The 12,215-nt window shown below is 42.3% G+C and overlaps 1 protein-coding gene across 1 annotated transcript in view; it reads left to right on the top strand.

Annotated features, from left to right (window-relative positions):
- LOC126412385 (probable cytochrome P450 6a13) overlaps window positions 1–10,272 on the top strand; it is an 80,423-nt gene extending 70,151 nt beyond the window's left edge. Inside the window, exon 6 of the mRNA XM_050081961.1 lies at window positions 9,773–10,272. Within this exon, the coding sequence (XP_049937918.1) occupies window positions 9,773–9,957 (185 nt within the window). The 3' untranslated portion in view covers window positions 9,958–10,272. The remainder of the gene's footprint in view (window positions 1–9,772) is intronic.
- Window positions 10,273–12,215: the final 1,943 nt, after the last annotated feature.

The following is a 12,215-nucleotide window of genomic DNA, read 5'->3' as shown; positions in this document are numbered from 1 at the left end:
TGTAATGCAGCCAATGAGATTGCTGCTTATGTAGAACCTTTTCTCCTCGTGGATCACACTTGTTCAGTGCTACATGAACACGCGAGGTATTATAACGAGTGTACAGACCTCTGATTAGTCAGTTTGCATTTGTCTGCACCAGTCTGTACCAGTCTGAATTAGTCTGTGCCAGTCTGTACGAGATCTGCATTTGTCTGTACCAGTCTATAGTCAAGTTTCAGTCTGTGCCTAATAAGTTTACCATATTCCTGTACATAGCCATGAAGATAAATGTATTGACACTTTTGTCAAGCACCAGAGATATATGTGAGAATAAGACTAATATACCAATACCAAAGGAACTTCAGATTGTCAATTGTAAATAGCATCCAGAACCAAGTTCAGTAATGTTTATGCTTGTTATTATTTTAATAAATGTGTATGAAAATTAATCAAGTTCAGTTTAAAGTTGGTCACTGTCAATCTGCTACTCTAAGCATGCAAGTGGCATTTCTATCGTCTGACCTAATGGCAGAAGATAAACACGTCACGATAAGACCACGAGACATATTGCTGACACTCGCCTACTTCGTTAGAGCGACAAGTCAAATAATCTGATGGTGTGTGTACTGAAGGTCTTATAGTACGCACGCCACATTATTCTTCACGCTTACATATTTATTTCTAAGCGTAGTGACCCTGCAGACGAGCACATGTCTTCCAACGACAGACGAGTTTGTTGGTACCGTCACCGTGTAATGTTACACTTGGTTGATGGCGCCCTGAAATGTCAGAATATTCCAGCATATGACACTCACATTCGTTGGTCATTCCATGGACAACTTCGACTTACTCATACAGCAATGCAGACAAGAAGATCAACCATGAAGGCAGCAGACCTAATACAGTGAGTTATTTGAGATGACTGAGGTCTAAACTATCAGTACAGCTAAGAATTCACCGCCAGCTCTCCAGTCAATACTAATGCCATAGCAAAGGCACGCTCAGGACGAATATGCCAAGAGCAATACGCTCAAACAAGAGTCAGGATCAGAATCTCCTCTCCAGACTGGATCCTGATTCCGAAGACCAAGTTTCTCCACCCCTCCCTTTACTCAAGTTTCCGTAAACTTGCAAACAGCATTCATGCAGCCGCCCACACAAGGGTTTCCTGCCAATCACAAGACTCCACGAGCTCCGTGTCTCCCCACTAACTTACCTGCTTTGCCCTCCGGCCAATCCTAATGGAAGTTAATAATATTCTTTTCCTTGCTGGAGAAGCAGCCGATCCTTGACTCGTAAATTTTCACACAGAGAGGAGAAGACATTACGCTCCCAAATTGTTTTTACAAGGTCACTGTAGGCTATGTGTTTTGATTTTCCTTTTATGCCTAAAGTGAGCAACAGATTTATCACAGAGATAATTCTCTGGATGGACCGAACATGACAACATGTCTGACCAGGGGCGTTGGCTAAACTAAGAGAAGAGCTTTAGTGTCGCAACATAGACCGTTTCAGAGCCGACATAAATGAGATGTTCCATTCTAAAATTCTTCCGAAGGCCTGAGGCTTCGCCCAACTAGCACCCCACACCCCCCCCCCCCCAAAAAAAAAAAAAAAAACAAAAAACTCAGCATGTCAAGGAGTGACACGACATGAAGGTTCCATGACATGCGTAGTAGATTGCGATAGCATCTACTACACTGTCGTAAGCCTTGCCGTGCGACCTACTTCTCTCTTGTGTCTCTGTCCCTGTCCTTGCCGTGGCTAGAGGCGCCTTACAGGCAGATCCAGGCAGGCAGGTTCTTCACCTCTTTGGTCGAAAGCATTGCCCGTACACCAGTGCGGGAAATTCTTCAGACCAATGTTCTGTCCCCAGTAAGTGCTTCAAGATGTTTCCCACCCTCATAGCTGCATGTGGTTTCCAAGTCCCAAATGTCCATTGAAAGATTTACTGTTTAATAACCTATCTGCCTGCTTGCTGTCAATTCCACAAAATACTATTTGAAGGAGAGCCACCATAAAGATCCCGAATGGATCAACAATGTACATGCACCAATCATTGCCTGCTGATGGTGATAACGTCCTGTCATCCCACAAAAATGATATGTAGGATGTAATAACAACATAAAATAGTACCCTAGAAATGAAAATAAGTGAGAGAGTGACTTGTTCTCTCTCAAATTGAGTACACGGATTGACAACTTGGATAAAACATTCCAAATGTAGAATGATCCCCCATTTGGAGCTCTGAAAGGGCACCACTCACAAGGATGTCTTTATTAGGAAAAATGTAACTGGTGTTCTACGAATCGGGGTGTGGAATGTTAGTTTCACTGATCAGGCAGAAAGGTTAGAAAGTTGGAAAGAGGAAATGGATAGATTGAGGTTAGATACAGTGAGGGTTGATGATGTTTAGTGTCAGCATCAGCAGAACTTCTGGGCAGATGATCACATGGTTATAAATAGAAAACCAAATAGGGGTAATGCAGGAGTGGGTCTAAAAATGAATAAGAAAATTGGATTTTGTGTAAGCTACTATGAGTGGCACAGTTATCACGTTATCGTAATAAAGACGGATACTGATTCAACACGCACCGCAACAGTACAAGTTTATGTGTGGACTAGCTCCACAAATGATAAAAGATTGAAGGAATATGTGATGAGATAAAAGCGATTATTTAGCTAGTTAAGAGAGAGGAATATTTAATTGTGATGGTTTATAAGAGTTCAAGAAGTAGGAAGAATAAGGGAAGAAGGACTTTAGAAGAATGTGAAATGGGGAGAAGGAATGAAAGAGAAAGCCACACAGTACAATTGTGAGCAGAGCATAATTATTTAATCATTGCTAACAGATGGTTTAAGAATGATAAGAGAAGACTGTATATATGGAAGATACCTGGAGTCAATGCAAGGTTTCAGTCTGATTATGTAACGATAAGGCAGAGTTTTCAGAACTATGTTTTAAACTGTGAGATATTTTCTGGGGTGGATACAGCCATTGGCCGTAATTTATTGTTTATGAACTGTGAATTAAAACTGAAGAATTAGACAGAAAATTAAGGAGAAAATCAGAGGCTGTTGATAGTTTCGAAGGAGCATGGATCAACGATTGATTACAGTAGGGGAAAGAAATGCAGTAGAATACGCCTGGATAGCTTTGAGAGATGAGATAGTGAAGACGACAGAGGATCAAATAAGTGAAAAGACAAAGCCTACTCGAAACACTTCGGTCCCAGAGGAGACATTGAATTTAGTCGATGAAAGAAGAAAATATAAGAATGCAGTTAGTGAAGCAGCCATGGGGGCACACAGATTTCTGAAAAATTAGACTGATAGAAAATGCAAAATGGCTAAGCAGGAATGGCCAGAGGACAAGAGGAAGGTTGTAGAAGCATGTATAACTAGGTAAATGGCACATACTGCCCAAAGGAAAATTAAAGAAAGCTTCGGTCGAAACTGAAGCCAAGATCTCATGAAAAACCACTGATAAGTAGAGAAAGGGAAAGCTGAAAGGTGGAAGGAAGTACAAAGGAAATGAACTTGAAGGCAATATTATAGAACGTGATGAGGAAGTAGACGAAGGTGATATGGGAGATACGATATGATACTACGAGATGAATTTGATAGAACACTGAAAGACTTTAGTCGAAACAAGGCCTCTGTAGTAGACGACATTTCGTCAGAACTACTAGGGGGTGCCAGCCATGAAACAACTACTCCATCTGGTGTAGTAATTCCAATTACTACCTAAATATCAATTTAATAACTCATGCTTGCAAAATGCTAACACCAATTCTTTGCAGAAGAGGGGAAAAATTGGTGGAAGCCGACCTCGGGATGATCCGATTGGGCCCTGGAGAAATGTTGGAACTCGCGAGGCAGTACTGACTCCAAGACTTACCTTAGTAGATTGCTTAAACAAAAGCAAATCTAAGTTTATAGGTTCTGTAGAATTAGAGGAAGCTGCTGTCAATGGTGACTAAATACGATCATTGCAATTATGAAGGTAGCAAGGGTAAAACACAGAGAGTGGAAGGTTATATATAACTTGTGCAGAAACCAGACGGGAGTTATAAGAGCTGATGGGCATGGAAGGGAAGCAGTGGCAGAGAAGGGTGTGACACACGATTGTAATCTATCCTCAATGTTACTCAGTCAGAACAATAAGCAAACAGTAAAGGAAGCCAAAGAAAAATTTGGAGAGGAAATTAAAGTTTAGGGAGGTATTGCATCTCTCTACACATTAAACAATTCCCCAAATTTTTGAGGTTTTCCGACGACATTGAAATTCTGTCAAAGACAGCAAAGGGCTTGGAAGTGCAGTTGAACGGAACAACGTCTTTGAAGGAGACAATAAGATCATTAATAAAAGCAAAGCAAGAATAATGGAATGTAGTCTAGTTAAACCAGTTGACAATGAGGTAATTCAAATAGGAAACGAGACACTCAAAGTAGTATGTAAGTTTTTATATTTGGGCAATACCGATGTTGGCCGAAGTAGAGAAGACATAAATTGTAGCCTTGCAACGGCAAGAAAAGCGTTTCTGAAGAACAGAAATTTGTTAACATCGAATGTACTCTGAATAACCAAAGAAACTGGTACACCTGCCTAACAACGCGTAGGGTCCCCGCGAGCATTTAGAAGTTGCGCAGTACGACGTGGCATGAACTCGACTAGTGCAGGATGGAATTGTCACCATGAATCCTGCAGGGCTCTCCACAAACCCATAAGACTCTGAGCGGGTGGAGATCTCTTCTGAATAGCACGTTAAAAAGCATTCCATATATGCTCAGCAATGTTCACGTCTCAGGAGTTTGAAGCACAGCGGATGAGTTTAAACTCAGAAGAGTGTTCCTGGAGCCACTCCGTAGCAATTCTGGACGTGTGTGGTGTCGCATCGTCCTGCTGGAATTGCCCAAGTCCGTCGGAATGCGCAATGGACATGAATAGATGCAGTTGATCAGACAGGATGCTTATGTACGTGTCACCTGTCAGAGTCGTATCTGGAATTATCAGGGGTCCCATATCACTCCAACTACAGACGTCCCACACTATTACAGAGCATCCACCAACTTGAACAGTCCCCTGCTGATATGCAGGGTCCATGAATTCATGAGGTTGTCTCCATACCCGCACACATCCATGCGCTCGATACAATTTGAAAGTAGACTCGTCTGGTCAGGCAACATGTTTCCAGTCATCAACAGTCCAATGCCGGTGTTGACGGGATCAGGCGAGACGTATAGCTTTGTTTCGTGCAGTCATCAAGAACAGACGAAAGGGCCTTCGGCTCCAAAGGTCCATATCGATGATGTTTCGTTGAATGGTAGGCACGCTGGCACTTACTGATGATCCTGCATTGAAAACTGCATCAATTTTCGGAAGGGTTGTACTTCTGCCCCCTTGAACGATTCTCTTCAGCCGTCGTTGGTCCCGCTCTTGCAGGATCTTTTTCCGGCTGCAACGATGTAGGAGATTTGATGTTTTACCGGATTTCTGATATTCGCGGTATTCTCGTGAAATGTTCGTACGGGAAAGTTCCCACTTCACTGGTACCACGGAGATACTGTGTCCTACTGCTCGTGCGCCGACTATAAGACCACGTTCAGAGTCACTTAAATCTTGATAACCTGCCATTTAACAAGTGCGCCAGACACTTGTTGTTTTATATAGGCCGTGCCAACATCAGTGCCGTCTTCTGCCTGTTTAAAAATATCTCTGTACATGATTATGCATGCCTATATCAGTTCTTTTTGGCGCTTCAGTGTAGATTTAAGTGTTAGAGATACTTTTATGAAGGTGTTTATCTGGATTGCAGCCACGCACAGAAGTGAAACGTGGACGATAAGTAGTATAGCCAAGAGGAGAATAGAAGCTTTTAAAATGTGTTACTATAGAAGAGTGCTGAATGTTAGATGGGTAAATTGTGGTATTACTTGAATTAAAGAAGCGACAGGTTGATGGGACATAGTTTGAGACATTGAGAGATCACCAGTTCAGTACTCGAAAGTAATGTGTGGGTTAAAAGTCGTAGAGGGAGACCAGGAGATGAATACAGTAAGCAGATTCGGAAGGATGTAGGTTGCACTTGTTATTCGGAGATGAAGAGGCTTGTTCAGAATAAACTAACATGGACAAGTCTTTGGACTGCAGACCACAAACATAGCTGTACTGAACCGATAGCATTATAGATTCCATTAACACCTTCTGTTCCTGTCTCAAACACCAATGGGACCAACGAAGATGAATAGGCCGTCTATGAAACATGTTTGTCTAATAAAAATGAGATAACTCATTAGCAAGAAGACATTTAATGTTGTCATTTACCGTAGTTCTTTTTTTATTAATCTCCATCATATTGCTGAAGATTACCGTGGCAAATTTCTAATACTCGACTTTCCCCAATGACCTCACTGTTGACAGGATGATAAACTCTAATCCGCCTTCCTTCCCTCTAAAATTCAAAAGTTCTCAACTGCAATTTATTTAAACTTTTACCCCTCTCTTGGTCTGCTCTGCAATTTTTACGTCCCTAAGTACGAAATTAGCGAATCCTTGATGGCTCAGAATGTGTCTTCTCAATCTATCGCTTCCTTAAGTCACGTTATTCCACAAATTCCTTTCCTTTCCGTTACTAATCAGGGCCTTGTCCTTAGTAAGACATTCTACCGATCTAATCTTCAGGCTTCTTCCGTAGCACCACATTTCACAAGCTCCTATTCTGCTCTTGGCTGAACTGTGTTCGAATGTGTTCGTTCTCTATCTGTTACAATAATCCCACATTTGTGAAATATCATTTCTGAGTCTCTGGTCGTAGAGAGGCTGAAACATAGAACTTTTATGGTGGGGTAAATTTTGGTGAATCTTATCAACAATTATGCATGGAAGTGTGATTGCATAACTGTTCATGTATACGTAAATGATCTTCCACTATTTTGTCTGAAGATGAAACTGTTGTCTCTTTTCTAGGTGATACAATATTAGGAACTAAAGGTAGTACTATTCTTACACTATGAATATACCAAATAGGATAGGTTTACCGTAATATTTTACAATTATTTAGCATGAGCTATAAATATGATTTACATTAGTTGGAAAATCAACACTGCTGATTACTTGAGATAGGTTGTATGCTGACAGATACTTCACATTCAATATTCCATTGATGTCCTTTATTCTTACAAAGCATCCTCTTGCTTCAAAAACCAAATAAAAAATGTTGACAATATTAATACATACAAAGGCAAAAGACTACTTACACAGGGCCCATTTGGTCGTTGACATTAGTAGAGAATTAAGTAAGATACACGGTTCATTCCACTAATGTAACCACCTGTCAAAAGCCTGAGTAGCCACTTTTCGCAGCCTAGACGTGCAGCATGAGTGTCAATGCATCCTGGAAGGTTCACACAGGGATGTGGAGCCATGCTGACTCGAGTGCTGTGGCTAGCGGCACTGGGTTTGTCGATTGAGAATCCATGGCGCGAAATTCCCGATCGACGTGGTCCCACAGATTCTCATTTGGCTTTAAATCTGAGGAGCGTGGTGGTCAGGGAAGTACATCCTGGTGCTCTTCGGATCACGCAGGTACACTGCGAGCTGTGTGACAAGTTGTGTTGACCTGCTGGTAGATGCCATCGTGCTGAGGAAGAATCAACTGCATGTAGAAGTGGACATTACCCCCAAGCATAGGTACGAGCTTTTGTTGATGTTTTTTGCATGCAACGAAAATATTCCGCTGATTTTAAGGTTCCTTCCCCTGGAGTGAACCCTTCCAACGATTGATTAGTGGCTAAACACAGCAACGACCAGCTATTCTATGGAGTGTGGTTCATCTGAAAAGGCTACCTGTCGCTACTCAGTGGACATCCACTTCGAGCATTGCCATCCAAATTCCAGTCTTCGTCGCCGATGAAAAGTAGGTCTAAGGGAGAGGTAGGAGGGCGGGAAGGGGGGGGGGTGCCAGTGGGAGAAAGAAGGAAGAGTTGGGGGGGAGGAGAGAGGAGGGGTTGGAAGCCCAGGGAGATGGGTCGAAGCAGGAGATGTGGGAGAGAGGACAGGGGGGGGGGGGAAGAAGTTGAGGAGGGTGAGAGGGAGCCTTGAGGAAAAATGTGGGGAACTGGAGGGGAGAGTCAGAGCTGGTAGGAGGGGTAGATGGACAGGACAAGGACATCATCAGGGAAGGGGAGTTAGCAGAAACCACCTATGGGAAAGGGTATGGAGGGTGTGAAGATGGGGAGCAGGTGGGATGCAAGAATACATGCACAGCAGTGGGTGGGGATGGGTGAGGATGGGAGAGACAAGCAGGTGTGGGGGATCGAGCTTGCAGGAGGTGTAAAGGATCCGTATCCATTCGAGGAAGAGGAGAAGGTGCGGGAAGGCAATCAAATCGTATAGGTTCTGCATGGGAGATGGGAGACGGATGTGATAGGCAAGGCAGAGCTCGTGGAGTACAAGGATTTGGTAGGACTTATAGTTTTAAATGGCTCTGAGCACTATGGGACTTAACATCTAAGGTCATCAGTCCCCTAGAACTTAGAACTACTTAAACCTAACTAACCTAAGGACATCACACACATCCATGCCCAAGGCAGGATTCGAACCTGCGACCGTAGCGGTCGCGCGGTTCCAGACTGACGCGCCTTTAACCGCTTGGCCACACCGGCCGACTTATAGTTTTATGTAGCACCATTTTCTATACATGGTGTACTATAACCAAGGCGGCACATAAACAGTTTAGAAAGATAGCTGTTTCAGAAATGCTTCCATCCTTGGACCAAAATCCAATGGTCATGCCTTTTAGGATGTCAGATAAATCACTTTGTTTCCTCATTACAACAATGACGACACTGTTTACCACGTCGCCTGATATGCTTTACATAAACTCCACTGCTGGTGCTACCATCTACCATTTATGACTGGTTATTGCGCTTTGACAATGAATATGAGAGGTGGTCACATTAATGTGACTGGACCATGTATATGTATATATGCATACTCATCAATGTGACACAGTATATTGGATGTTAATGGATAATGTTGTGTAAGTTAAGACTGAGTTAAAGAACTTGACCAATTCCGTCTACTCCACTGGAGAGTATGCTCGAAATTCCTATTAAATTTAATATTTTATATATTATGCTAGCCTTGGGCGGCAATCTGCCTTCGTGTCTACTCTCTAGTGCAATGTTTAAGTGAGTGTTCAGTATTGTGTGTCCCCTTTTTTAAGTGTTTCGAACAGACACTGTACTGTCGCTAAGAGTTCTTTTTACTCCTGCGAACAAATACCAGACTGTCGCCATGTTTTCTAATTGTTTACTTCGAATACATTGTGAACAGTGATCGAAGTGTTACAAATATTTACTATCAAAAACAGTCTTGATCACAATTTATTTATTACAGTGACCAGTTTCGACCACTACTGTGGTCATCTTCAGACCAATGAGTGAGGACCTCCTTCTGCTGGAGAATGGGTAGTGATCAAGACTGTTTTTGATAGTAAATATTTTTTAATTGTACCTCTCTAGTTACCATGTGTTTTAATCAGCATCACCAACCCTTTATTTTTATATTATTAACTTCCCCTCTCTGGAGGTGAGGATCGAAATTCAATAAAGAAAAAAAAGTTCGGCAGTGACACATTATATGCTTAGTCATCTCGCTGTGTGGAACCAACATAACGGTACATTATTTCCACACTGCAGATACCTGCCTTTTGGAACCAAAGAATGTGAATAATGTATCATTAGTGTGATAGAGTGCTTCATAAGGCCTTCTTGACTATTTTAGCTGAAGATTTCTCGAAGACTACCATGAAGTTTGGGCTGGCGTCGCTGCTCGAACAATTCGAACTGAGCCCGTGTTCCCGCACACCGCATCGGCCCCCCAAGCTGCACCCACAGATTAACCTGTTGACGCCCAGAGAAACACTTTGGGTGCGTGTCTCACAGCGCGCCTGGCTCTCCTGCGACTGACCTGCCAGGCTCCAAGAAGAAGTTTGGTTTGCTGTCACTGCTCACGGAGTTCGAACTGAGTGGTACTCACCATACACCAGACTCTGCTGCCTAAGCTGCACCCACTCTCTCAGTAGCCGACGCTCACAGAGACACGTGGTGTGTGTCTCACAGTGTTCATGGCTATTCTGTGACTAACCTTCGAAGCATCTACTTTGATTCGGTGAGACGACCACAGAGGTTTTGCACGCAATGCTGTAAGGTTATACTCATGTCTGCTCCATAAAACATTATTAGCAGCATATCGTATGATCCAGTTCTCCCCTAAGTGTATGAGGCACTTAGTGTAAATGCCTAACTTAATAAATTTGCCCCATCTATGTTAAATACAAATTATTTATTTTCTTACATATTCCCTTCTTGAGGAAATAAATTTCTCACCAACTACCTTCCATTTTTCACCCTTTCATGGGTAATTTTTTTTTTGTGTGTAGGCTTATTTGAAAAACTGGCTTCCTTTGTGATAAATAATACTCTTTTGTGAGTGTGTGGGTTTTATTTTGTCAAGTTGCGCAATGGATTGATCCAACAAGTACCCTTTCGCTCTTGCAAGAAACAGTTTCCACCTCACACTACTACAGAAGTCAGACAGACGCTCCTAATGTACCAACAAGAACTGCTTGAAAAACATTCGGCAACAAATATCTTCTGGAGTCGTCTGCTGTAAGGAAAAGACACAACAATATTCTATATATTCTTACGTAACTAGTGGGATACTTGGGTATTGGAGTATTGATAGTCAGTGTAAGAAAAACATTAAACGAACGAAAAATATTATTTATTACAAAAAAATTCTGAGAAATCAAGTTAAACTTTTTCTTATAAAATAATAATAAATTTCCAAGTTCTTTCTGGAACAGTAGATTGCCTCTTATGGATGGGAATGCTATTATTTTACAAAGTATGGAAAGGTTCTTTTCTCCCTTTTCTTTAAGAATGTTACTTACTCGGTAGAATGTCTGAGAGCCGCGCCTACACAATTTGAATAACTTTTCTAGGTACGGTCAACGCTGTCACATGAGAGATGTAATAGAGTGTACTGTTATGGAGGACAGATGGGGTTCGCATACGCTGTAGTGCACAATACCATGAGCTGCTATGACTACTGCCTGTGTCACTCGCTGCTGACAAATAATACATCTATCTCTTTCTGTCTGAATTGATCTTCGCCGATCAAACTTCTCCATATGAAGTCAAGGACCCCTACCTGCCCCTAGTCTAACTATTGGCATGGTACACCAGTCAGATAACCAGTCCACCGCAATGCCACTTAATACTCGCTTGAAGGCGTTTAACTAGTACTCTGTCCATGTTCACACTGCACAATAAGTGTGATGGCCAACACAGTGAACAATGCTTAATCGCAAGCGACTCAACATAGTCACTACGATTCACTAATGACAGAGGTGCTCTCCCAGTGAAGTACTGAGGAGAGGCTTTGTTCCTCGCTCTTTGCATACATGTATGAGCACACTCGCTCTCGTTACGTGTTCCCGCCCCAAGAGCGCTTCTGGAAAAGTTGCGACGGTATATGATTTGCTGCCTTCCCTCACTCCTCTGACTCTTTGCGTCAGAAATATTCCGCCAATCAGCGTTCGAATGGGAGAATGACGTTTCATTTAAATTGACCAATGCTGAAATCTGTAGCATCTCCGCCGATATCCATTCGCTCCAGCAAAAGCTGTCTTCTCTCTGGGATGTCGCTGCGGCCAAAGTAGGTACGTTGTGGACCCAACCCTCTGAATGGACAGTCTTCCCAGTGGGCTGGTTCCCTCTTTACAACGAAAATTCCTGTGGCCATCATATTGTGTACGCCAGCCTGGACTTTTTCCAACCTCGGTGTGCACTTGTGATTTTTTTATTAGATTTGCATATCGCTTACATGAATTCATGCAAAATTGACTCTACCTTATCGAGTTTGGGCTCGAATGAAGCGTCTTGATGTGCAGAATACGATTGTGAGGACGGAGTATGTAAAAAATGAAGGTCAGGAGACCACACCACCTTACACCTTAACTACCAAACAATTTTAAGTTGAATGATTTTGAAAGTCGGGGAAGTGGGACAGATATGTCCCAATAACTTAACTAGATCCATAGGTTCAAGTGAACCTAAGAATTTCAGAGCTACATTTTTAGTTTTAGTATGATTTTATTAGAATAGTAATTACAGGTAAAAAGTCAGAACCAAAACCTATTTAATCTCCTGACAGCCAGAAA

Source organism: Schistocerca serialis, chromosome 7 (genome assembly GCF_023864345.2).
Source record: "Schistocerca serialis cubense isolate TAMUIC-IGC-003099 chromosome 7, iqSchSeri2.2, whole genome shotgun sequence".
In the NCBI taxonomy this organism is placed as follows: domain Eukaryota; kingdom Metazoa; phylum Arthropoda; class Insecta; order Orthoptera; family Acrididae; genus Schistocerca; species Schistocerca serialis.
The sequence above is the reverse complement of the archived record's forward strand: the minus strand, read 5'-3'. Positions and strand labels throughout refer to the sequence as shown.